General features: G+C 44.6%; 1 protein-coding gene across 2 annotated transcripts; it reads left to right on the forward strand.

Annotated features, from left to right (window-relative positions):
• On the forward strand, positions 1-27,164 carry mrps33 (mitochondrial ribosomal protein S33). Of its 2 annotated transcripts, none has more exons than XM_072269426.1 (3): positions 1-54; positions 17,663-17,908; positions 25,987-27,164. In XM_072269426.1, the coding sequence occupies exons 2-3, from the start codon at positions 17,694-17,696 to the stop codon at positions 26,090-26,092; spliced, it is 321 nt and encodes a 106-aa protein (XP_072125527.1). In that variant the 5' UTR covers positions 1-54; positions 17,663-17,693; the 3' UTR covers positions 26,093-27,164. The 2 variants fall into 2 exon arrangements, with proteins under 2 accessions (XP_072125527.1, XP_072125526.1); XM_072269425.1 differs by having other exon boundaries at positions 23-141.
• The last annotated feature ends 572 nt before the right edge of the window (positions 27,165-27,736 follow it).

Consider the following 27,736-nt stretch of genomic DNA (forward strand, 5'->3'; position numbering starts at 1 on the left):
CGGATACACTTCCGGCGGAAGCTATGAGTGCAGGGCGCAATTGTGAAGCGCAAGGTGAGGCGGAACATGGAGCGAACTCGTGTAGCTTGGTGACTGCGGTTGGAATAAAGAACTGAGCCCGCTGTTGGGAATTGCTCTCAGGTTCGAGTCTATGTGTAAAGCCCTTTGAGAGGTTTACAATGTCAGGAATTTTGGCTATGTAGCAGCTGTGCGTAAGCACAAAAAGCGGTGTGGTAGATATAATGGAGAACATAATTATGACAATTGTGGAGAAGGCGTTACTCCAAAAAGTAGTGAGTGTGAAGGAGAACATAGCTCTGCTTATCCAGGGTGACCTGGATATAAGAAAGCTGTGGAAATGCAGCGTGTTCGGATGGAAATGGTCATATCGTGTACAGAGGCTCTGCAGGAAGAAAAGACGGTGTCAATGGGACTTGCTAATATCAAGAATACAAATACAGTCTGTGTGTAAAGTGCTTGATTTTATAACAAAGGACTTGATGATTGTTGATAAACTGAAGTTTACTTTCATGACAGATGTCAATTGTACAGCACAAGCTAAAAGTAGGACAGAAAGAATTATATTAAAACCTGCAATAAAAACACCTAGCATAAAAAAACTAACTCTAGAAGTTATGATGCTTTACAAGGTGTAAATAATATTCAGACTTCAAAGGTTAATAATTGTTTTTCTAATCTTACAATGGAATGCTAGAAGCATGTTAGTTAATGGTCAAGAGTTTAAAATAAAGTTATTGAAGAATTACCAAATAAACCTGATGTCCTATGTATATAGGAAACCTGGTTAAAATCTTGTCTAAGTTTTAAGATACAAAGTTGTGTTGATAAAAGACGCAATCAGAAAATGGCCAATGGAGGAGTGGCAACCTGTATGGAAAATGGGATAGCACATAGTTATTGAAATCGGGGTTGTTATGAGTCAATTGTGGTATGTAGGAAATGTAAAGTACAGTTAAACTTTCCTAATCCTTGTGGAAGGTTAACACCTGATTTACTGGGGCAGGCAGTAGTTGGCACAATGACTTACAGTACCAGTGACCCGGGTTCAATTCCAGCTGCTGCCTTTGAGGAGTCTGAATGCTCCCCCCCCCCCCCCGTACTGTGTGGGTTTCCTCCAGGTTCTCCCAGTTCCTCCCACAGCCCAAAGATGTACCTGTTGTATGTTAATTGGTCATTGTAAATTGTCCTGTGATTAGGCTAGAATTTAATCAGGGGATTATGGCAGCACACCTCAAAGGGCCAGAAGGGCCTATTCTGTGCTTTATCTCCATAAATAACTATTGGAAAACGTGGGTGGGAATGGGGGAAAAATAAGGTCATGTGGTGTGAGGATTTTAAAGCTTATAGTACTATGGGGTTGTGATGATACAAATGTGAATGGGATGGTGGTGGAAGACTTTCTGAAAGAAAAATGTTTGGTGTGCTTGAATGATGGTAAGAGTACAGGGATAAATCTATTTAACAACACTTTCTGCAATGGACCTTACACTGGTATCTGAGGATACAGCAAGTGTGTGTAACTGAGAAGTGTATGATGATGCAACAGTGGGGAGTGATCGTTTCCCCATTATCTGTACAATGGGAATAGAAGTGTATCAGAGGAAAGGTTTTCGTATTCCCCAGGTGGAACTGGGATGTATTTGATGATTTGTGTAGAAGTAGATTTCCTGATCATTTGGTTTTAGAAGATACCGAGTTCAGTAATGATACCTTGTGCTCTGCACTCAACTCAACAGCTAAGGAATCAATTCCCAGATCATTGGGAGATACTAAAAGGAAAGCTGTTCCCTGGTGGACAGATAACTGTAAAAGAGCTGTGAAGGAATTGAACGAAGTTTTTAGGAAAGTTGTGCAGTGTTACTCCTATTTATCTTTCATACAATATAAAAGAGCTCAAGTTATAGTTAGAAAGTAGTGGAAAGGTCAAAGAAAATGTATTGGAGAATGTACTGTCTTAGCATTGGGAAAGAGATCCAGGTAGGGGAAGTTTAGAGTTTGATACTTTACAACTCCTCCCTTGGAGGGTCAGACACCCGGAGCCAATAGGCTGGTCCTGGACTTATTTCCTGGCATAATTTAATATTACTATTTAACTATTTATGGTTCTATTACTATTTATTATTTATGGTGCAACTGTAACAAAAACCAATTTCCCCCTGGGATCAATAAAGTATGACTATACAGAAAATAGGGGGAGTTAAAAGAAAAATGTTGATGAATTACTGTTTTTTTAATGGTGGTTGCAGTTACTGTGAAAAAGGAGAATTATTAGCAAAAAAAACATTTGTCAGTGTAACACACATAAAAGTTGCTGGTGAACGCAGCAGGCCAGGCAGCATCTCTAGGAAGAGGTGCAGTTGACATTTCAGGCCGAGACCCTTCATCAGGACTAACTGAAGGAAGAGTGAGTAAGGGATTTGAAAGTGGGAGAGGGAGGGGGAGATCCAAAATGATAGGAGAAGACAGGAGGGGGAGGGATGGAGCCAAGAGCTGGACAGGTGATAGGCAAAAGGGATACGAGAGGATCATGGGACAGGAGGTCTGGGAAGAAAGACAAGGGGGGGGGGACCCAGAGGATGGGCAAGGGGTATATTCAGAGGGACAGAGGGAGAAAAAGGAGAGTGAGAGAAAGAATGTGTGTATAAAAATAAGTAACAGATGGGGTACGAGGGGGAGGTGGGGCATTAGCAGAAGTTAGAGAAGTCGATGTTCATGCCATCAGGTTGGAGGCTACCCAGACGGAATATAAGGTGTTGTTCCTCCAACCTGAGTGTGGCTTCATCTTTACAGTAGAAGAGGCCATGGATAGACATGTCAGAATGGGAATGGGATGTGGAATTAAAATGTGTGGCCACTGGGAGATCCTGCTTTCTCTGGCGGACAGAGCGTAGATGTTCAGCAAAGCGGTCTCCCAGTCTGCGTCGGGTCTCGCCAATATATAAAAGGCCACATCGGGAGCACCAGACGCAGTATATCACCCCAGCCGACTCACAGGTGAAGTGTTGCCTCACCTGGAAGGACTGTTTGGGGCCCTGAATGGTGGTAAGGGAGGAAGTGTAAGGGCATGTGTAGCACTTGTTCTGCTTACATGGATAAGTACCAGGAGGGAGATCAGTGGGGAGGGATGGGGGGGACGAATGGACAGGATGAGGCTTTTCATTCTAGGACGAGGGAGATGTCTTCCTTTTTTAAAGAAAGGGGCTTCCATTCCTCCACTATCAACTCTGCTCTTAAACGCATCTCCCCCATTTCACGTACATCTGCTCTCACTGCATCCTCCCGCCACCCCACTAGGAATAGGGTTCCCCTGGTCCTCACCTACCACCCCACCAGCCTCCGGGTCCAACATATTATTCTCCGTAACTTCCGCCACCTCCAATGGGATCCCACCACTAAGCACATCTTTCCCTCCCCCCCCCCCCCGCATTCCGCAGGGATCGCTCCCTACGCAACTCCCTTGTCCATTCGTCCCCCCCATCCCTCCCCACTCATATCATTTTGGATCTCCCCCTCCCCCTCCAACTTTCAAATCCCTTACTCACTCTTCCTTCAGTTAGTCCTGAGGAAGGGTCTCGGCCTGAAACGTCGACTGCACCTCTTCCTAGAGATGCTGCCTGGCCTGCTGCGTTCACCAGCAACTTTTATGTGTGTTGCTTGAATTCCCAGCATCTGCAGAATTCCTGTTGTTTATTTGTCAGTGTATATAGTTCTGCCAATTTAAGTAAAAGAAGAGAGGTCTCATTGAGAAACAGTTTTGGCAAGCAATACTCAGATGACTGAGAAAAAAGAATGTTTCAGTTCCTGATTGGACGTTGAGCTTACATTGTCGGAACTTAAAATGGTGCTAGTTAGACACCACCTGGGAAAGATTTGTTATAATATGTCTACATAGTTATTGGATTTGAAACTTGTTGGTTTTGAACTTCTTTAATACAATATGGGTTAGGAAATTAGCAGTTGTTATCCCTATATTGAAATCTGGTAAGGATCAATCAGATCCTATTTAACTATTTTCATATGTATGTAAGATAATGGAATGAATGTTTATTGCAAGGTTTTCTTATGTTGTGGAAAGTAGTGGAAAATGAGCTGTATACCAGTCAGAATTTCATAGAGGGAGAATGACCATAAACTTGCTGTTAAGTTTAGAATCTGGTATTTGTAAGGCCCTGGTTAATAGAGAATCTGTGGAAGCAGTTTTCTTCCATGTAAAGAAAGCTTATAGTGTATTATGGACACAAGTACTGTATTGCTGCTTATGCTAGAAAGATGGGAATAGGTGGTAGGGTGTTCAGTTGTTCTTTTGTGTTGGGAGGATGCGAGTTAAGGTGGGGGCAACATTCTGTTAAGGAGTATGAGACTAGAGAATAGGACTCCTCCAGGAGTGTGTGCAACCCATTCCTTTTTAATAGTATGATTAATGATATTTTCTTAAATGTTGACTCAGACATTTCCAAATTGTTGTATGGCAGTGCCGTGTGAAAGAGGGAGGAATATAAATTGTAGAGTAAGGAAAATGCAGACAGCTATCAATGAAGTAGAGGAATGGTAACGTCAGTGAGGGTTTACATTCTCTGTTACAAAGACTCAAGTTACTTGTTTTTCTAAATGTGCTTAGGTCCCTAGTTGGGTGTGATTGGGTTGCAAGTAGGAGGTCACTTAAATGTATTTTGTTTAATCAGACCTGTCATTGATTTTGGATGTGTTGCTTATGGGTCAGCCTCACCAGTCATCTTAAAGCCCTTAGATGATGTTCAAGCTCAAGCATTGAGGTTATGTTATAGTGCTATTAAATCATCCCCATTTTCATCATTGCTGGTGGAAATGGGTGACGTACCTTTATATCGACACAGGCTACAGTTAGCAACGGTTTGTTGGGTTAATATAAGAACATAAAGTTGGTCTTCCAATATTGGTAATGTTAGTAGGGTGTTGGGAGCACTGTATACATAAGCTCTTCAATTTTGGGTGGATGTGAACTGAATGAGCACAAAATCTTGAACTGTTTAATGTGGAATGTGGCTCCAGTGTGCCTCTTTCTGTCACTCCTGCTTGTTTTTTTCCCTTTGCCTGTGGTTGATCTGAGCCTTCAGGAAAAGATTAGGATGAGGAGTGTTGTTTATCAGTGGCACAGGAAGTTCAGCAATATATTCAAGGCAGATATTATGGCTTCTAGAATATCTATACAGATGGATCAAAAAATCCAGTGACAGGTCATTCAGGTATTAATATTTATCTTCCAACATTTCAACTGACTATTAAGAAAAGATTATTAGACAAAGTATGAGTTTTCACATCTGAGAAGGTTGCTATCATTTTAGTCTTGGAATGAGTCGAAGAGGTATGACTTGATTGTGTACTTCAGCGTTCTGATTCATTCTCTGTTTTGACATCTGTTAACAGGTATTTCAAATAGTAGGCCAGAATTTCTTCTTGAGATTGGACAGCATCTGCTGAGGCTGCAGGGTCTAGATTTGTGTACACATTTCTTATGGATCCTTGCCTGTGTCAGGGTTGGAGGAAATATAGCAGATGTTCTAGCCAAGCAATCACTTGAAATTGGGTGCCACAGTAGCGTGGCAATTAGCACGACACTATTACAGCTCGGGCGTTCTGGAGTTTAGATTTTCAATTCCAGTGCTGTTCTGTAAGGAGCCTCTGCATGTCTTTCCCGGGGCTGCATGGGTTTTCTCCAGGTGCTCTAGTTTCCTCCCACAGTCCAAAGACCTACCAGGTATGTTAATTGGTCACTGTAAATTGTCCCATGATTAGGTTCGGGTTAATCAGGTTTGTTGGGAATTGCTGGGGTGCTGTGGCTCGAAGGGCCGACTCTGTGCTGTATCACTAAATACATTGAGGATGTAGATGTCTTTGCAACAAGAGGGGAGGTGAAAGCCATAACTAAAAAGTCTATTCAATCACTGTGGCAACACAATTGCAATAAGGAGAAGAGAGGGCGACGTGTATAATATTCAGAGGATAGTGGGATTCAACTGGTAGCTGGGTATAAAAGGAGGGGAAAAGTTATACGTTCACACTTATGTATTGGACATACCAGGTTGAATCATTCCTTATTCAGAATTAATATGCATGAAACGGACATCTGTAGGGAGTGCACTTGTCCAGAAACAGTACTGTTTGAATGCAGTTCCGATGAGGTGCAAAGGAAATATCTCATTGCTAAATTGAGATCTTTGGGAGAGACGCAGTTCAACATGGAAAGTTTGTTAGGATATCACTGCCATTGTAATGTATATTAGTGCGTATCTGACTTTCTGAAAAGCATTAGACTTTTCAATATTACTTGAGGTTTTTTTGGGGGGGGGTAATTTATTGGGATTACTCCTGTCCCTTTGCTCCACAATCCACTCAGTAGGTGGCAGTAATGCACCTTTTGTGGTCTGCCAACCACCATTAAACTTTAGAAGAAGGTCGTCAGACATGAATCTGTGACACTGATCCAGTGAAGGCAGATGTGGTTCTGCAGCACTGAAGATGTGGGTCTGTGAAGCTGGGTCCAGTGTGGGGCAGATGTGGCTTTGTGACAGGGGATCCAGTTCTGGGGCAGTAGTGGCTCTGTCGTGCTTGGTGGATGTTGTTCTGTCACACTGGATCCAGTATGAGGGCAGATGTGGTCTATTATATTAGATCCAGTGTAGTAGATCAAGAATACACTGGTGTCAAACTGTATCATTCTGTGCTGTTCCTTGTGGAAAGGGGGAGACTGCTGCATGGGCATATCATACTGCCCAGGCTTGCTTATTGTGTAGCGAGCTGAGACACAACATCCATGTTTAACCCAAACCAATGGAGGGCCTCAGTACTAGTCACAGGATTGCCACTAAGGCACAGGAATTTACCTGCATTAAATTACCGGAATATTGTGTGTGTATCAATCATGGTATGACACTGGCATAGTGTTTTGAGACTGTTTTACTACTGTACAATTCTAGATTACAGAACTGGGTCGCAGGTCAGTCATGTTTTTGTATTGGATGCCATCACTTGGTGACACTGGGTTACAGGACTTGTAATCGGGTATGTTATGGTAAGGCGCGAATCTACTGGAGGTCCTTCTAGCAGTGTGTAATTTTGATACACAATGCCATTTGCAGTTCAGCCTGTTTAGGACATTCCAGGACTCGTGTCACTGTGTAATTGGGGCACAGTATTGGAATGGAAACAAGATTTTTATAACTTTGGTGTACAGTATTAGCAGATCTGCCTCCTTATGACATACAATAGGTACAGTAATGGGGGAACACGTCTCACTATAACGTAGTTGTAGCCAACTCCTATGTTCCAGCTATTCATTCAGATGTTGTAAGTTCACTCTTGCAGGATTAACAAATCACTAACTAGAAATTTGAGATATGGAATTCATTTGTTCTCGTTTGAGTTTATGAGGAAAGTAAATAATTAATACAGCTTTTTAAACTTGTGCTGATGCATGTGGAGATGATGTAGCTTCCTGTTAGGGAAATTGCAACAGGGACTGTTCTAAGAACACAGACATGTTGTAATGCAGGGATCACCTGTATTGTACAACTGGTGGTCATTGGTTACTGTTCTGGAGGGTGCAGTTCTGTCATTCTATACCAGTGGTATCAAGGATTTCAGGCACAAATTTAAGCAAGTGCCAGGTTAAGGTCAAGCTGAGGGTGGATTCGAATGCTCCATCATACACCCTCCCTCAGCCTTCGTCACTGAAGGGAACTGCGTTTACATGGTGTATGCCGGCAACCGAGGTTGTGCTGTAACTGCAACGAGTCTGGGCATGTGACGGTCCAATGCAATGCAGTGATCTGCAAGAACTGCAAACAGGAAGGCCACCAAAGAGCTGCCAGGAAAACAAATGCTGCAGCCCCTGTGGAGAGGCAGATCACCTTTACAAAGCCTGCCCAAAACATGCCAGAACCTATAGACAGGCAACAAGAGGGGGAGCTGGCACTGATAATGCTCAGGCAAATGTCAACACGCCCACCACTAGTGCAGAAGCCATGACCAACACCGAAACACAGACATTAACTGAGGAAAAGCCCACCATGTCGAGCTCCCAACCCCCCCAGCCCCCTCTACAAGATGAAGAGGAATCCATTGAGGAGGGGGGTGCAGAGGCAGAGGGACAAAAAGAGGAATGACGGGTGGTGAAGAGGAAGAAGTGCAAGAAGACACCATCCAAAAGAATAAAACGAGTGGGAAGAAAAGGGCAGGGCAGCAAACATGGCAGCAACCCCGCTGCATTGGAGGATGAAGCAAGCGTGGAAAACCAATGGTGCAGGAAGAGGATTTGTCAAAGAGCAGAGTGAAAAGTGAAAGGGAGCCAACAGGAAGATACGGATGGGGAAGGAAGTCTGCTCACCAAACCCCAGCCCTGGAAGATCGGAGGCAGCACAGAAACCATAACCACTCAGCTCCAGGAGACTGGGAGTAGCCCAACACCAAATCAATATCAGCTCCAGGAAACCGGGAGCTGTAGAGAGGTAACTGGCCCCCAGTTCCTGGAGACTGGGAGCAGCACAAGAGCTCTTGAGAGTCCAGAACAGACCAGTGCAGGATGTTGAGGAGGTGACCAACCGCCTCCAGCATCACCATACCCTAGGGGAGGGGGGAATCATCCTCAATATCTAAGCTCACAAGCTGCAGCAGTTTATCAAGGCTGTGGGCATGACAGCTCAGACCAAGTGATCATTGAACTATGATTCAATAACTCTATCATGGGCATAACTCTGACAGCTTTGAACGTGCACAGTGTAAAGAAAACAGTGCAGTGTGTCAACACTTTTCAGTACCTGGTCAAGGCCAGTGTGACTGGCAAGGTCAAGGAGTGCAGGCTATCTGCAAACTAACGGAGGTAGTAGCAATGGTGGTGCCACAGTTTGCCTGTGTAGTCAGCGCACAATTTTTGTCATGCTTCTGGCCTGGGGATTCTGCTACGGGGAGGTAGCCTCAATCACCCAAGTCAGAGAGGTTGTTGGGGAGGGGGGGGTAATATACCAAACACACTGGTCTGGCTAGTTGGTATGTACACCTCACCATGTGGAGTGAGTGCCTGGCTGTCCTCGAGCAGTCCTCTGGCTGCTGACTTCAACTGCATCCTCGCTGTGGCTGCTCAGTTCTGTAGTGCAGACTGCAGACAGAACAGTGCCTCAAGATTCCTGATAGAAACGGTTAAAATAGCCAAGCTGCACAACACCATCAGCAGTCCTGGAAGTGGAGCACAGCCATAACCAGGTTGTTACATGAAGCTGCTAAGGATCTGGTTTGAAGGGGCCAAGGGGTGCAACTAGAATTGGCTAGAGTGGACTGGGAAGGTAAAACAGAAATTGGGACTGTGGGAAGGCACTCCCTATCAATGACTGGGAAGAAGCTGGTCATTGGGTGTGAGGTGATCTCAGGGTAGTTGTACTTGGCGCGGGTGTGGGCCCATCCCCTGTTCCTCCAGCTTGGGAATCACCTGAATGGTCTTCAGGTTCATCTGGGGGTCCAAGATGGAGTGGGTCACAATACACAAGCCCCTGGACAACAGGGGCAAAAATATACCCTAAGTCACCCTCACCCTGATGACCAGCTTTGTGTGTGGACCCTAAATAAGTGGGCTCCAAGTGCAACTATGTTCTGGCTAGTACTTTGAGCAGACTAGCCAGACCATATGGCAGAATGGCCCATTGCCAAACCTCACCAACAGGCACTAAAACCTTGTCTGGCTGGCGGTGAGGGGGTCACTCCCAGGCAGATCCTTCTTGCATACCCAAAGCATCACTCCTAGAACGTGCTGCCCGTGGGGTGACTAGGGGAAGAGACAGTAGCTCGCATCCTTGCGGACCGTGGGTTTGCGAGGAGGGAGTGGAGAGAGAGATTGGAGGGCCTATATCGCAGTTGATCCCGAGCAGCTGCGTGACGGACTCTTTCATTGTACAGCTGTACACAGGGCCACGCATGGAGACAAACGTCAAGCACTGCTGGTAGATCATCAGCTTCAGTGAAAGGTGCTCTTTGGTTTGCCTGAAACTTGTTGGCCTGTGAGGACATTGAGATGTCCATGGAGGAACGCTGCCAACAACTGCAGGGGTATCTGCTGAGGGTTGCACTGAAGCGTGGGGTAGCCACTGAAAGCCTTTGGGGAAGGACCACAGTATAGGGTTCTTCTGCTACTGGAGAAGAAGAGGCTGAGTTGAGGAAGAAAGCCCCTCAATTATTGTTTGACCCTCCCTCTAGGGTTGGATCTTATTACGAATGGCATAGTGCTATCGATATGAAGGAATGTAATAGAACAGTATTGATAGCATCAACTTTGATTGTAAAGAATGAAAAGGCATTGCATATTTTATTACAAATTCTTTTTTGAATAAAGTGTCTTTAAAAAATAAGTTTGTATACTGGAAAACATAGCACTGCAACAGCAGTTTCAGAGTGGATTAGCAGATCTTTCACTGTGTGAATGCTGTGGTATGGCAGAGGTTAAGATAGTGTGTCGCTGTACAGAACAAGGTCCTTGGAAGAATAAACTCCCCTTTGTACAGTGTGAATTAGCAAGGACATGAGCAGACCGGATAGGATGAAGATGTTAATGAAGGATTGAGGAGCACACACTAATTACTCGACAGTAATTCATTACTAAAACTGAGGTACAAGTTGCTGCTTTTGATCAAATGAAATGCAAATAAAGGATTGATTAGCATATAGTTTTCATCCAGTTATTTATGCCTGTAAGAGTATATAGGGATTGGCTATTCTTATTCCATGTATGCAAATAAGGGATTAGAAAATGCACAGTTGGTCAATATCTGTATAAAGTTGACAATTCTGAGCAGACATTTTAGAACAGCTTGGTGACACAATCTGGACAGTTTGCTTGTACACAAATAGTGTTATTGATTGTCAGCGACCAGTCGATCGGCAACAACAATTGCATAGCTTGAGTACATGCTTGTGACTGTACAACTTGTTGAGGAATAAGTTTGACAATGAATAGTGGAGGCACAGGTTTACGATATTATCGTCTAGTCAAGTCTGTTACTGTATAATACTGGGGTTTGTGGGTAGATTTGTAACTGCAGTACTGTGCAGAAATCTTGGACACTCTAGATTTTTATATAAGTTTTGTTTTAGATGTTTATTTTTGTCTTCAGTAGGGTGTCAGTAGAAAAGAGCAAATTTTAGATTTCCAAACATACATTTCCAAAAAAATAAATGTTACAGAGAAATGTTTATATTTTGTTAAAAGAAAGTAACATATTAAGTAATAGAAGCAACACACATCAAAGTTGCTGGTGAACGCAGCAGGCCAGGCAGCATCTCTAGGAAGAGGTACAGTCGCTGTTTCGGGCCGAGACCCATATAGACCACTTTTTAAATGTAAACCTGATTACTTAGTAGGTATATAGCCAAGAGCATAATTAAACAAAGATAACAAACAGAATGCTAATGATCAATGGAGTGAGTGGGCCAGTGAAGGAGTGGAGCTTTGAGGCTTTGACTCGAGAGGCTTCGACGAGAAGAGGCGGAGGACAAGCTTGCTCGAAGTTAGTCTTTACAATGCCTCCTGAGACAGTGATGTGCCTCTCATGTGAGATGTGACAGTCTTGGGGGAACAGACCTCTCCCGCAGAGTCACATCTGCCAGAAGTGCATACGGCTGGGCGATCTGGAAGACCATGTAAGGAATCTGGAGCAGCAGCTGGATGACCTTCGACTCATAAGGGAGAATGAGGCAGTCATAGATGAGAGCTACAGGGAGGTAGTCACACCTAGGCTGTCGGAAGCAGGTCGTTGGGTGACAGTTAGAGGGAGGGAAAGCGAAGGTGAGCAGACAGGTAGTGCAGAGCACTCCTGTAGCTATTCCCCTGAATAATAAGTTTACCGTCCTGGATACTGTTACCGGAGATGACCGACCAGGTGTGAGCCACGGTGGCAGGGCCTCTGGCATTGAGTCTGACCAGGTGGTGCAGAAGGGTGGGACGGAGAAGAGGAGAGCTGTCGTCATTGGAGACTCTATAGTCGGGAGCAGACAGGAGATTTTGTGGACGTGAGAAGGACACCCGCATGGTTTGTTGCCTCCTGGGTGCCAGGGTCCGGAATGTCTCTGACCGGGTGCATGACATCCTGGCACGAGAGGAAAAGCAACCAGAAGTCGTGATACATGTTGGGACCAACGACATTGGCAGGAAGAGGGATGAGGTCCTGAAGTGTGAGTTTCGGGAACTAGGGAGAAGGCTGAAGAACGGGATCTCAAGGGTGACGTTCTCAGGATTGCTGCCAGTGCCACGTGACAGTGATGGTAAGAATTGGAGGAGATGGCAGTTGAATGCATGGCTGAGGAGTTGGTGCAGGGGGCAGGGTTTTAGATTTTTGGAGCATTGGGATCTCTTCTGGGGAAGGTAGGACCTGTACAGATTAGATGGGTTGCACCTGAACTTGAGGGGGAGCAATATCCTTGCAGGTAGGTTTGCTAGCATGGTTCGGAAGGGTTTAAACTATTTGCAAGGGGGATGGGACCCGGAGCGATAGAGCAGTGAAAGAAGTGCATGGAGTAAAGCTGGATCTAACATATAGAGAGGCTTTGAGGAAAGAGAAGCAGAATAAACGGTGTAAAGATAGTAAGGTAGAAGGGCTGAAGTGTGTGTACCTCAATGCAAGAAGCATCAGGAACAAAGGTGATGAACTGAGAGCTTGGATACATACATGGAATTATGATGTAGTGGCCATTACAGAGACTTGGCTGGCACCAGGGCAGGAATGGATTCTCAATATTCCTGGATTTCAGTGCTTTAAGAGGGATGCGGGGGGGAAAGGGGAGGAGGGGTGGCATTACTGGTCAGGGATACTATTACAGCTACAGAAAGGGTGGGTAATGTAACAGGATCCCCTTTTGAGTCAGTATGGGTGGAAGTCAGGAACAGGAAGGGAGCAGTTACTCTATTGGGGGTATTCTATAGGCCCCCTGGTAGCAGCAGAGATACAGAGGAGCAGATTGGGAGGCAGATTTTGGAAAGGTGCAAAAATAACAGGGTTGTTATCATGGGTGACTTTAACTTCCCTAATATTGATTGGCACCTGATTAGTTCCAAGGGTTTAGATGGGGCAGAGTTTGTTAAGTGTGTCTAGGATGGATTCCTGTCACAGTATGTGGACAGGCCGACTAGGGGGAATACTATACTAGATCTAGAACCAGGTAATGAACCGGGTCAGGTCACAGATCTCTCAGTGGGTGAGCATCTGGGGGACAGTGACCACCGCTCCCTAGCCTTTAGCATTATCATGGAAAAGGATAGAATCAGAGAGGACAGAAAAATTTTTAATTGGGGAAAGGCAAATTATGAGGCTATAAGGCTAGAACTTGCAGGTGTGAATTGGGATGGTGCTTTTGCAGGGAAATGTACTATGGACACGTGGTCTATGTTTAGAGATCTCTTGCAGGATGCTAGGGATAAATTTGTCCCAGTGAGCAAGATAAAGAATGGTAGGGTGAAGGAACCATGGGTGACAAGTGAGGTGGAAAATCTAGTCAGGTGGAAGAAGACAGCATACATGAGATTTAGGAAGCAAGGATCACATGGGTCTAAGCAAGAAAGGAGCTTAAGAAGGTGCTGAGAAGAGCAAGAAGGGGGCATGAGAAGGCCTTGGCGAGTAGGGTAAAGGAAAACCCCAAGGCATTCTTCAATTATGTGAAGGAGAAAAAAAAGGATGACAGGAGTGAAGGTAGGACCGATTAGAGAGAAAGGTGGGAAGATATGCCTGGAGGCTGTGGAAGTGAGCGAGGTCCTGAATGAATACTTCTCTTAGGTATTCAATGATGATGATGTTGAGGACAATATGAATGAGCTTGATGTTCTGGAGCATGTTGATATTAAGAGAGAGGAGGTGTTGGAGTTGTTAAATACATTAGGATGGCTAAGTCCCCGGGGCCTGACGGAATATTCCCCAGGCTGCTCCACGAGGCGAGAGAAGAGATTGCTGAGCCTCTGGCTAGGACCTTTATGTCCTCGTCTGCGGGAATGGTACCGGAGGATTGGAGGGAGGCGAATGTTGTCCCCTTGTTCAAAAAAAGGTAGTAGAGATAGTCCGGGTAATTATAGACCAGTGAGCCTTACGTCTGTGGTGGGAAAGCTGTTGGAAAAGATTCTTAGGGATAGGATCTACGGGCATTTAGAGAATCATGGTCTGATCAGGGACAGTCAGCATGGCTTTGTGAAGGGCAGATTGTATCTAACAAGCCTGATAGAGTTCTTTGAGGAGGTGACCAGGCAATAGATGAGGGTAGTGCAGTGGATGTGATCTATATGGATTTTAGTACGGCATTTGACAAGGTTCCACACAGTAGGCTTATTCAGAAAGTCAGAAGGCATGGGATCCAGGGAAGTTTGGCCAGGTGGATTCAGAATTGGCTTGCCTGCAGAAGGCAGAGGGTGGTGGTGGAGAGAGGACATTCAGATTGGAGGATTGTGACTAGTGGTGTCCCACAAGGATCTGTTCTGGGACCTCTACTTTTCGTAATTTTTATTAATGACCTGGATGTGGGGGTAGGAGGGTGGGTTGGCAAGTTTGCAGATGCCACAAAGGTTGGTGGTGGTGTAGATAGTGTAGAGAATTGTCGAAGATTGCAGAGAGACATTGATAGGATGCAGAAGTGGGCTGAGAAGTGGCAGATGGAGTTCAACCCGGAGAAGTGTGAGATGGTACACTTTGGAAGGACAAACTCCAAGGCAAAGTGCAAAGTAAATGGCAGGATACTTGGTAGTGTGGAGGAACAGAGGGATCTGGGGGTACATGTCCACATATCCCTGAAAGTTGCCTCACGGATAGATGGGGTAGTTAAGAAAGCTTATGGGGTGTTAGCTTTCATAAGTCGAGGGATAGAGTTTAAGAGTCGCGATGTAATGATGCAGCTCTGTAAAACTCTGGTTAGGCCACACTTCGAGTACTGTGTCCAGTTCTGGTCATCTCACTATAGGAAGGATGTGGAAGCATTGGAGAGGGTGCAGAGGAGATTTACCAGAATGCTGCCTGGTTTAGAGAGTATGCATTGTGATCAGAGATTAAGGGAGCTAAGGCTTTACTCTTTGGAGAGAAGGAGGATGAGAGGAGACATGATAGAGGTGTACAAGATATTAAGAGGAATAGATAGAGTGGATAGCCAGTGCCTCTTCCCCAGGGCACCACTGCTCAATACAAGAGGACATGGCTTTAAGGTAAGGGGTGAGAAGTTCAAGGGGGATATTAGAGGAAGGTTTTTTACTCAGAGAGTGGTTGGTGCGTGGAATGCACTGCCTGAGTCAGTGGTGGAGGCAGATACACTCGTGAAGTTTAAGAGACTACTGGACAGGTATGTGGAGGAATTTAAGGTGGGGGGTTATATGGGAGGCAGGGTTTGAGGGTCAGCACAACATTGTGGGCCGAACGGCCTGTAATGTGCTGTACTATTCTATGTTCTAATGACAATGAGTTGAAAGAACTAATCTGATCAACAGAAACTGGTGTAGAACGAATCATACTGAACGAAAATCTACTAAATTAAAAGGGGAGGGTGTGGCAGATGTGACAGTTGAACCTAAATATCATCAATTCCTACACCATGGCAAGAGTGAGCATAGCAACAAGTGACAAGGTGGTCATTCTGCATCAGCAAGGTTCTCCCAAGCAGAAATTTCAGGATGTGCAGTCCAAGCTCTTCTGAAGTAGGCAAGGTTGAGGACCAGAAACACAGTGGTCAGCCATGGAAACTGAATGCTGTTGGCAGCAGATGAGCGAGAACTTGAGTTCCTTTTCATTTGGAAGAAGTCCAGCACTGCTATCAGCTCTGAATGCATAGAAACCACTAGAACCTTCTACAGTCCAGAGAAGTCTTTGAGGAAGAGTTCCTGCCAAAAAGCCATTCTTAAGTGGAAACAAAGCCAAGAGACTCCCTTACGCACAAAAACACTGGGGTGCTGAACAGTGGTGGCAAGTGGACTGGCAAGTTGAAATTTCTGGTTCAAACCCGAAGCGGTTTGTCTGTAGAAGAGCTGGAGAATGCTACAGGGATACGTGTCTGCAGCCAACAGTGAAGCTCTGTGGAGGTTCCCTGCAGGTTTGGGGTTGCATTTCTGTAAATAAAGTTGGTGAACTAATCAGAATTAATAGATTTCTCAATGCTGAGAATTACAAGCAGGTTCTCATCCGTCACACAATACCATCAGGGAGGTGTCTGATCGGTCCCAGCTTCATTTTGAAGCAGGACAATGACCCCAAATTCATGACCAATATCATAAAGAACTAACTTCAGCAAAAAGAACAAGAAGTCCTGCAACAGATGGTATGGTCTCCAGAGTCCTGACGTCAACATTATCAAGGCTGCTTGGGATTATCTGGAGAGACAGAAGCAAACCAGATGGCCAAAGTCCGCAGAAGAACTGTGGCAAGTTCTCCAAGATGCTTAGTATAACCTACCAACTGATTTTCTTATAAAGCTGCACGACAGTGTACCTTGGAGAATTGATGCTGTTTTAAAGGCAAAGAGTGGTCTTTGATTTAGTTTTTACTGCTTACTGCTCTTTATCTTAATTTTTTTTTGGTATTTGGAAACTTTTCATTTCATTATTTTTGAAAGCATCTTTGCTTTACAGGATTATTTTATGTGCGTAAGACTTTTGCACAGTACTGTATATGACTGCTCAACTGTGGGGCAGATCTGTCAATATGGTGGGCCTTGTATCAGGAGCAGTGTGGGGCCATAATGCAAGCACTGTACTAGTGGATATAGGTCTGTAAATATCCTATAGAACTGTGAGGCGATACAGTGCCATGTGACACTGTCATGGGTTCAATACAAGCAGACAAGTTTGTCACTGTACAGACCTGATATGTTACTGGTGAGGACAGGTCGGCCACTGCAACACTCCTGCCGGGTGTTAATGTACTTTGGAGTAGGTTCTGTCAATATAATGAGTCTACAACGTCAAGTGATGGGAAGTAGAGCTGTTACTACATAACGTGGTAAAGTGCTAGGAACATCTAAAACTACAACATGGGCACAGTAGAGGGACATTGTCGTATGTAATGGGTAATGTACTTGGAAGACATCTTATTACTGCATTTTCTCATGGTATATTACTGATGGGTACGTGGCTGTTGTAGGCGGTGGCAAGCCTTTTGGGACTGGAAAGAAAGCTTTTGGAATTTGCTTGCTTCCTTACAGATGTTGGTCAATGCTGGCTGCCTCATTATGGGAAGGATTTGGAAGCTTCAGAGGAGATTTACTAGGAAGCTGCTTGGATTAGAAAGCATGTCTTGTGGAAAGGTTGAGTAAGCTAGGGCTTTTCTCTTTGGAGAGAGGGAGAATGAGAGTCAGCTTGATAAGATTGTACAAGGCATAGATAGAGTAGACAGCCAGCACCTTCCTCCCCAGGAGGTTTTTACAGTCTGTAAGTGCCTGGAATGCACTGCTGAGGCTGACGCATTAGGACATTTAAGGGAGGTAGACACGTGAATGAAAGGAAAATGGAGGGTTATGGGCTATGTTGGAGGGAGAGGTTAGATTGATCACGGAACAGGTTTATATAGGTCAGCACAACATCGTGGGCGGAAGTACTGTACTGTTCCAGTTTGTAATACTGAGGCCTGCACCCATTTTTGGCACTTCAATTTGCTACTCTGCTTTGCAGGGACCGCTGCTGTTGTTCCTGAGAAGCTGCGATGTCGACGCTGTCCAATTATGGGCGGCGCATGATGCGCCTTAGCGCACAGATATTTCAGGAGGTGGTTCGGCCTACTGATGAGCGGTCAATGAAGGTGGTGAAGCTGTTCAGTGAGCAGCCACTGGCATTGCGGAAAGAAGTATTTGATTGGTATCCACAACATAACCACTACTACACCTTGATGCAGAGGCTACGATTCCTGGGTTTGTACAGGTAAAGTGAAATTGGAATTGGTATATTATTGTCGCATGTATCGAGATACAGTGAAGAGTTTGTCTTGCGTACTGTTCATATAGTTCAGATCATTACACAGTGCATTGAGTTAAATGAGGTAAAACAATAACAAAATGCAAAATAAAGTCTAACAGTGCAGAGCAGGTAAGCAAAACGGTCATAAGGTCAGATTCTGAGGTCAAGGGTCCATCTTGTCATATTAGTGAACCAGTCAGTAATCTTGTAACAGTGGAGTAGAAGCCATCCTTGACCCTGCTTGTACATGCTTTCAGTCATTTGTATCTCCTGCTCAATGAAAAAGGAGAGATGAGAAGATGTCCAGAGTGGGTGGGGTTTTTGACTATGCTGGCTGATTTACTGAGGCAGTGAGAAATTATACACAGAATCCATTAAGGGGAAGCTGGTTTCTGTGAAGTGCTGAGTTCACTGAAGTCATGGGGCAAAGCATTTGCCATATCAAGCCATTATCCACCCTGTTGATGGAAACAAGCCAAATTTCTTTAACCTCTTGAGGAAGTCAAGCCACTGTGAAGCTTGGCCGTGGTCCATTTCTCTCTTGGTTACATTAATTTCTAAGTAATCTCAACTTGAGGTTCCAGGATCACAGTGAAGCACATCCATGTGTGGAATGATGGACTGTCCAGACAAACATTGAACAGAAACAGATGCAGAGGTTAAGCACACCTTCCTTTTCACACCAGGTTCAAACTAAGTTAACAGCTTGGTTCTTTTCAAGTCCAGCATGGAGACGATCAATCAATCCATTGTGAATGGCGTCTCCTGAACATAAGCAATTTGTCTTGCTCTCTTTCTCTTTTGTCCTTTGTTTATGGGCAGTCATCTTTCAATTTGACCAAGACAGTTGGCGAGCACTGTGGCTTCTAATAGAATTTTGTGCCTTTCAGAAAAGCCTAACATTTCAGTCTAGACCACATCTCTACCCTCCACCCCGTAGTGGTCTTTTCCCCAAGGTTAGCAGGAAACATTCCTCAAGGTTCTCTCCATTCACTTGAATCATGGGAACAGGAGAATAAAATTCTGAGAAAGCAGCATGTACGTTAATCAACACCACAAAAAAACTTCTGTCAAACTTCCTGTATGACGCAGAACTTTTAGGCCTACTTACCATGTGACTATGATGTGCTTCCATTAGTTTTGTATGTTCTGAAGAGGGAGATCAGAGGAAAAGTCAGAACACTACAGCACAGAAACAGGCCCTTTGGCCCATCTAGTCTAGGCCTAACCATTACTCTGCCTAGTCCCATTGACCTGCATCTGAACAATAGCCCTCCATACCCCTCCCATCTATGTACTTATCTTCAATGCTGAAATCAAACCCACATCCACCACTTCCGCTGGCAAACACGAGGAAATCTGCAGATGCTGGAAATTCAAGCAACACACACAAAATGCTGGTGAACGCAGCAGGCCAATAGGAAGAGGTACAGTCGATGTTTTGGGCCGAGACCCTTCATCAGGACTAACTGAAAGAAGAGATAGTAAGAGATTTGAAAGTGGGAGGGGAAGGGGGGAGATCTGAAATGATAGGAGAAGACAGGAGGGGGAGGGATGGAGCTAAGGGCTGGAAAGTTGATTGGCTAAAGGGATACGAGGCTGGAGAAGGGAGAGGATCATGGGACAGGAGGGTTAGGGAGAAAGAAAGGGGGAGGGGAGCACCAGAGGAAGATGGAGAGCAGGCAAGGGGTGATTGTGAGAGGGACAGAGAGAGAAGAAAAAAAGAGGGGAGGAAATAAAAATAAATAAGGAATTGGGTAAGGAGGGGAGGGGGGGCATTAATGGAAGTTAGAGAAATCAATGTTCATGCCATCAGGTTGGAGACTACCCAGAGGGAATATAAGGTGTTGTTCCTCCAACCTGAGTGTGGTTTCATCTTGACAGTAGAGGAGGCCATGGATTGACATATGGAAATGGGACATGGAATTAAAATGGGTGGCCACTGGGAGATCCTGCTTTTTCTGGTGGACAGAGCGTAGGTGTTCAGCGAAATGGCCTCCCAGTCTGCGTCGGGTCTCACCAATATATAGAAGGCCACACCGGGAGCACCGGACACAGTATATCACACCAGCAGACTCACAGGTGAAGTGTCGCTTCACCAGGAAGGACTGTCTGGGGTCCTGAATGGTAGTGAGGGAGGAAGTGTAAGGGCAGGTGTAGCACTTGTTCCGCTTACAAGGATAAGTGCCGGGAGGGAGATCGGTGGGAAGGGATGGGGGGTATGAATGGCTGGCAGCTCGTTCCACATTCACACCACTCTTCGAATCTAGATGAGTATGCCGCAGTTGTTACCAGCTTCATTAAAACCTGCATGGATGAGTGTGTGCCTGCAAAAACTTGCTGTACATTCCCAAACCAAAAGCCGTGGATGAACCAGAAGGTTTGTCTGCTGAGGGCTAGATCTGTAGCATTTAAGTCTGGCAACCCAGATTTGTTCAAGAAAACAGGATATGAGTTGCAGAGGGTTAGTTCAAGAGTGAAGAAACAACACTGAGCGAAGTTGGAGGCGACATCAGATGCATATAAACTCTGGCAGGGTTTGCAGGATATTAGTTCCTACAAAACAAAACCCAACATCGTGAATGGCAGCGATACTTCACTACCAGACAAGCTCGATGCCTTTTATGCCTGCTTTGAAAGGGAGAACATAACTAGAGTTGCGAGGATTCCTGTTGCACTCGGTGACTCTGTGATCTCTGTCTCACAGGCAGACGTCAGGTTGCCTTTCAAGAGGGTGAACCCTCGCTAGCGGCAGGCCCTGATGATAAGGCTCTGAGAACTTGTGCCAACCAACTGGCAGGAGTACTCAAAAAAAACATTTTCAACCTCTCACTGCTACAGTCAAAAGTTCCCACCTGCTTTAAAAGGGCAACACTTGTATCAGTTCCCAAGAGGAGTAATGTGAGCTGCCTTAATGACTATTGTCCAGTAGCACTCACATCTACGGTGATGAGGTGCTTTGAGAAATTGGTCATGGCTAGAATCAACTCCTGCCTCAGTAAGGACCTGGGCCCACTGCAATTTGCCTGTTGCCCCCAATAAGTCTAGGGCAGACATGATTTTGGTGACACTTCACACAGCCTTTAATCACCTGGACCCTATAAATGCCTATGTCAGGATGCTGTTCATTGACTATAGCTCAGAGTTTCCTTATCGAAAGGCTACAGAACCTGGGGCTCTGTACCTACCTTTGCAGTTGGATCTTCGACTTCCTAACTGGAAGACCACAATCTGTGTGGATTGGTAATAACATCTCCTCGTCACTAGCAATCAGTACTGGTGCACCTCAGGGATGTGTGCTTAGCCCATGGCTCTACTGTCTCTATACCCAGGACTGTGTGGTTAGGCATGGCTCAAATGCCATCTATAAATTTGCTGATGATACAACCATTGTTGACAGAATCTCAGATGGAGGCGAGATGGCGTACAGGAGCAAGATATACCAGCTAGTTGAGTGGTGTCACAACGGTAACCTTGCATTCAATGTCAGTAAGACTGAAGAGCTGATTGCGGACTTCAGAAAGAGTAAGAAGAGGGAACAAAAACCAATTATCAGAGGGATCAAAGAACTTCAAATTGCTCACTCTCTCCACTTCTGGTCTCAATATTTCTGTGGATCTAACCTGATCCCAATGTATCAACGCAGTTGTAAAGAAGGCTGGACAGCCACTATATGTCATTAGGAGTTTGAGGAGACTTGGTTCGTCACTTAAAACACTAGAAAACTTCTATAGATATGCTGTGGAGAGCATTCTGACAACTGCATTACAGTTTGGCGGGGGGGGGGAGGTCTAGAGCATAGGGTCATAAGAAGCTACAGAAAGTTGTAAACTTAGCTCCATCATGCTTACTAGCCTCTGTAGTATCCAAGACGTCTTCGAGGAGCAGTGCCTCAGAAAGGCAACATCCATTATTCAGGACCCTCATCACCCAGGACCTGCCCTCTTAAACATAGAAACATAGAAAACCTACAGCACAATACAGGCCCTTCGGCCCACAGTGCTGTGCCGAACATGTACTTATTTTAGAAATTACCTAGGGTTACCCTTAGACCTCTATTTTTCTAAGCTCCACATACCTATCCAGGAGTCTCTTAAAAGACCCTATCGTATCCGCCTTCACCACCGTCACCGGCAGCCCATTCCACGCACTCACCACCCTCTGCATAAAAAAAAACTTGCCTTGACATCTCCTCTGTGCCTACTTCCGAGCACTTTAAAACTGTGCCCTCTCTTGTTAGCCATTTCAGCCCTGGGAAAAAACCTCTGACTATCCAGACGATCAATGCCTCTCATCATATACAGCTCTATCAGGTCACCTCTCATCCTCCACCGCTCCAAGGAGAAAAGGCCAAGTTCACACAACCTATTCTCATAGGGCATGCTCCCCAATCCAGGCAGCTCTCATTGTTACTGTCAGGAAGGAGGTACTGAAGCCTGAAAGCATACATTCAGCAGTTCAGGAACAACTTCTCCTCCTCTGCCATACGATTCCTTAATGGACATTGAACCCATGAACGCTACCTCACTTTTTAAATTTTATTTCTGTTTTTGCACTATTTTTGATTTAACTGCTTAATATACATACTGTAATTGATTTAATATTTTTTGATATCATATAATGCATTGTACTGCTGCTGCTAAATTAACAAATTTCACACATATGCCACTGATATTAAACCTGATTCTGAGTGAAATTCGTCCCCTCATGTTCCCCACATTTCACCTTTCACCCTTAACCCATGACCTCTAGTTCTCACCCAACCTCAGTGGAAAAAGCCTCCTTACATTTACCCTAGCTATACCCCTCATAATTTTGTGTATCTCTATCATGTCTCTCCTCATTCCCCTGTATTCCAAGGAATAAAGTCCTAACCTGGTCAACCTCTCCTTGCACCTCAGGTCCTCAAGTCCTGGCAACATTCTTGTATATTTTCTTTGTACTGTTTCAGTCTTATTGATATTCTGTGTGAATGTGGCAGCTGTTTAAGACCAAGGGAAAATGCTGTCTTTGTGGGCATTGTTTTTCCATTTCCTTGTGTAGTCTCGTGGGATGGAGGATGACTTGCTTCCACTCTGATTTGCTGGGTTCCGGAGTGGTGGGTAGGGCCAATGCTGGAACTGCAGGCTCTTGCGTTGATGGACCAGGAGGTGGCCAGAGAGTGAAGTGGTGTGCTCCTTCCCTTGTTTGCATACAGCTTCTTTCTGTTTCTGGCTCATAGTCAAAGCCATCCTTAAAGATCCTTCCCTACTGGGCATGGTCTTGGGCTAGAGATTTCCAGGAGTCAAAGGATATTTCATTTTTTGTTCAGGGGGCTTGGAACACATCCCTAAAAAAAATTTTGCTCCCCCCCTCCCCCCCCGCAATCTCTTATCCTTGTCCCTGCACTGCTCTGTAAACACTTTAAGCCACTTCTTATAATGTTGTTTACTTTGTAAATACATGTTAGTATTTACACTCAGCGGCTGCTGTATTGCATACACCTTGTGCACCTTGTTAATGCAAATGTCTAATCGGCCGATCAGGTGGCAGCAACTCAATGCGTTAATAACATGCAGATGTTCAAGAAGTTCTGTTGTTCAAACCAAACATCAGAATGGAAAAGAAATGTGATCTAAGTTACTTTGACCATGGAACGATTGTTGGTGCCAAGCAGGGTGGTTTGAATATCTCAGAAACTGCTGATCTCCTGGGATTTTCATGTACAACTGTAGAGTTTGCAAAAAAAAAGTGCAATATACAAAAAAAAATCCAGCGAATGTCAGTTCTGTGGGTGAAAACACCTTCTTAATAAGCGATGTCAGAGGAGTTAGGCCAAATCAGTTCAAGCTGACAGGAAGGCGACAGTAACTCAAATAACCACAGGTACAACAGTGGTGTGCAGAAAAGTATCTCTGAATGCACAACACATTGAACCATGAAGTGGATTGACTGCAATTGCAGAAAACCACAAACCTACAGAAATATACTCGGTGGCCACTTTATTAGCTACCTCCTCCACCGGTGGCCACTGTGTGTATGTATTTATGCACATTTTATTCCATATCCGTACTTCAACCTCTAAGTATATTTTAAAAATTCTTCATATTTGTTTAGTTTTTTGTTGCATGCTGCTGCCAACACAGCACAGCAAATTCCTAATACGTGTAAATGTACATGGTGAATAAAGTTACTCTATGATCCTTCAATACTGGTTTCCCCCGCCATATGAAGGTAGAGCATTCCTATGAAACGGTTCGTAAGCCAAAATGTTGTAAAGCGAAGAAGCAATTACCATTTATTTATATGGGAAAATTTTGTGAGCGTTCGCAGACCCAAAAGTAACCTACCAAATCATGCCAAATAACACAAAACCTAAAACAACAGTAACATATAGTAAAAGCAGGAATGATATGATAAATACACAGCCTATATAAAGTAGAAATACTTCTCTACAACGATTGCCTGCACAGATCTCTGTAGCGAAAATTTCACGCAAGCGCACTCGGCAGAAAATCTCACGCAGCGCTGTTGGCATAAAGGCTCTCTCCAGTAATCTTTAAACTATGAAGCTGCCAAATCATACCAAATAACACGTAAAAATACACAATCTATATTAAGTAGAAATAATGTATGTACTGTGTAGATCACTTACTGGAATTGGGAAAACAGTGCCGAGCACACAGATGACGATGTGTTAGATTGTCGATCAGGGCAGGCAGCTCATCTTCTCCTATGACTGCCTGCCTCGATGTCGAAGATCGAGGTTCGTCGCCTGCTATGGCTGATGTGGAAGGCTTGCTTGACTGCTGAGCCTCGCGCATTTTTCTATCATAGAGTTCTTTGTAAACACTCAAACCATCTTGCAAATATCCCCTAAACCGACGTACCCTTTCAAAATTAAAGTCGTACTTTATCATTACTCATTCGGTTTCAATTGTTATCCTTTCCTCTTACAATTGCATCAGCTCTTCATCTGTCAGATCTTGGTCATGGGATGCCAAAACCTCTTCAACATCATGTTTGTCAGCTTCCACAAGCCAAACTCACTTTGTCCTTGCTTCGTTCACCACGATCGAAACACTTAATTATGTCTAGTTTTACGCTAAGTGCAACACCCTTACTCTTTCAGGCTTTTCCGACACCTTAGAACTCACCTTGCTAACGGCTGCTCAATGCAACGTGTTAAAGCAATGCCGTTCCAAATCCGGGGGAGAGCGGCTGCTCGGGGCGCGCGCTGCCTTTCTTCATAACAGTGAAAACACCTTCTAAAAGCGAAAACAGGGTACTAATGTAGGTCTTTCGTAACAGTGAGGTTTCGTAAAGCGAATGTTCGAAAAGCAGGGGACGCCTGCATTAGCTTCATCCCCTGAAGTAGGTTTCTGTTTTGGAAGTGTTGCACAAGGAAGTAACATCCAACATCTGGGTAATTTTAATTCTCCTTACATTAGCTGGGGCTGTCCTACTGTTAAGGGCTTAGATGGGGTGGGATTTGTTAAATGTGTTCAGGAAAGTTTCTTCGGGCAATGTATAGAGGGCACTTTCAGGGGGCAAGGCCTGACCCACTGTTGGGTAATAGGGTGGGGCAACTCTCTGAGATGACAGTGGGACCAGTCATAGTTTTAAATTAATTATGCAAAGGGACAGAACTTGTCCTGATGAAGGGTTTCTGCCCAAAACATCTAGGGGTTTATTTCTGTCAATGGATGCTGCCTGACCTGTTTAGTTCTTCCAGCAGTTTGTGTGCTGCGCTTGTCCAAAGGTTCAAATTTAAATTAGAGCAAGACAGGTGTAAGACAGGAGCTTCCGAAGGTTGATTGGAGTAGGTTGTTTGTGTCAAAGGGACCACTGACAAATGGCGGCATCTAAAGTTAAGATAGTCAGCATCTTCTTGTTACAGTGAAAGGCAATGCTGGAAGGAGTAGGTATGCCTTTATAATGAGAGATAATCAGGCCCAGCTCACTCAACCTATCTTCTTAAGACAAGAATTAGAATAGATTAGAACTATGTTTTGTAGCTGCCAGGCAGGCTTTTACAATGTCTGGTCTTTTTGTCTCTACAGAGATGAGCATGAGGATTTCAAAGATGAAATGAAACGGCTGAGGAAGTTGCGAGGCAAAGGGAAGCCGAAGAAAGGAGAAGGGAAGCGAGCCCTGAAGAAGAAATAGGGGCCAGGTCTGGCCAGACCACAGTCATCTCTCTGACCAGTCACATCTGCCTGTCTGTCTGTTGCTCTACAGTCCCTTTGTTTCTTGCAACACATAACAAATTTAGTTTCGTCACCTTCCTTCTTTTAATTCCCCCTCTGCTGTTGTGGAGAGTGCTGTGTATCTGGTTCTCAAAGCAGCAAAGTTTAGATTTAAGGAGCAAGTCTAAGATGAATTACCTGTGTCCCTGTTGGCCTGGTTGGATGGGAGTATTAATCCAGAGGAAGAGGTCAGGAATTCCTGATGTGTGTTTTTAGAATAACCTCAACCTACATGCTACGTTTAAGGATTGCTGGATTGGGACTTCAGATCTGCCAGAGATTCGAATACAAATCAACAAGCCAGAAATGGGCATTCTGTGGGGTTAATACTGCGGTGACCCCTCAGTATTCAGAGCTCATACTCCTTCAAGGGAAAGCACTAGGCACCCATGGGAATGGTGTAAATGAGGTGCTTTGGGATTGGGATTGAAGAGAAAGATTTTGGCTATTTTCACAGCAGCAGTTGTCAAATGCACTGCCGAGAACAATAGAGAAAGAATGATGAATGAGGGAGCACTGATGAACAATGCTACAGCTATCCTCATCAGACACTGCAGTGCCACTTTCAGTTGTGTGGCTTTGGAAAGCAGCATGAATCTCACTAACCCCTTCCATCCCACTGCCTCTTCCATTGTCTCCCTTCATCACAACATTGATTCAGTTCCAGAATGACAGCCATATCAAGATTTACCAGTGAGTGCGAAAGAGAGGGAGTTGCAGCTTTAATATGCTCAGGGAGCATTGTGCACTCTAATTTTTTGAACTGATGGAACCACGGCCAATTTTTCAGCCACAGAATACTTAATCTGAAATGGTTCTAAATGTATGTTATACCTGTACATTGGCCTGTGATCCATGGCATTTTACAACTGGCTTGTAACCAAGCGTGTGTGTAAAGGATTAGTGGATTTTGACCCCGGACACCTAATGCCACTGAAATGCGATGCAAATACAGCTGGTGACTCTGCTGTTGAAATAAATGGTGAAATGTGTTGGGATTATCTTGTATCATTCTGTCTTTTGGCTGGGAAGTTCAACATCTTCTGATTGTAAAATCTGAATGAGCTGGGGAAAGTAACCTGAGTTCTGGTCACCTCATTATGAAAGGATATGGAAGGTTGAGAGAGGGTGCAGAGCATTAGGTAGGATGCTGCCTGGATTAGAGAGTGTGTCTAATTATAGATAAATTGAGTAAGTTAAGGCTTTACTCTTTAGAGCGAAGGAGGATAAGATGTAACTTGATGGAGATGTACAAGATGACAGGCTTAGGTCAAGTGGGCAGCCAAAGATTTTCCCAGGATGGAATGGCCAATATGAGGGGGCATAATTTTAAGGTGATTGGAGGAAAGTATGGGGGGGGATGTCAACGGTAAGTTGTTTTTTTTTAACATGGTGGGTGCATAGAAGGCCCTGCTGGGAGCAGTAGTAGAGGCAGATGCATTGGGGGCATTTAATAAACTCTGAGGTAAGCACATGAATGGGGGAAAACAGAGTGCTTTCTAAGAGGGAAAAGATAGATTGATTTTAGAGTAGATTAAAGAGTTGGTACAGCATTGTGGGCTGA

The sequence above is a fragment of the Mobula birostris genome, chromosome 9, assembly GCF_030028105.1.
Source record: "Mobula birostris isolate sMobBir1 chromosome 9, sMobBir1.hap1, whole genome shotgun sequence".
In the NCBI taxonomy this organism is placed as follows: domain Eukaryota; kingdom Metazoa; phylum Chordata; class Chondrichthyes; order Myliobatiformes; family Myliobatidae; genus Mobula; species Mobula birostris.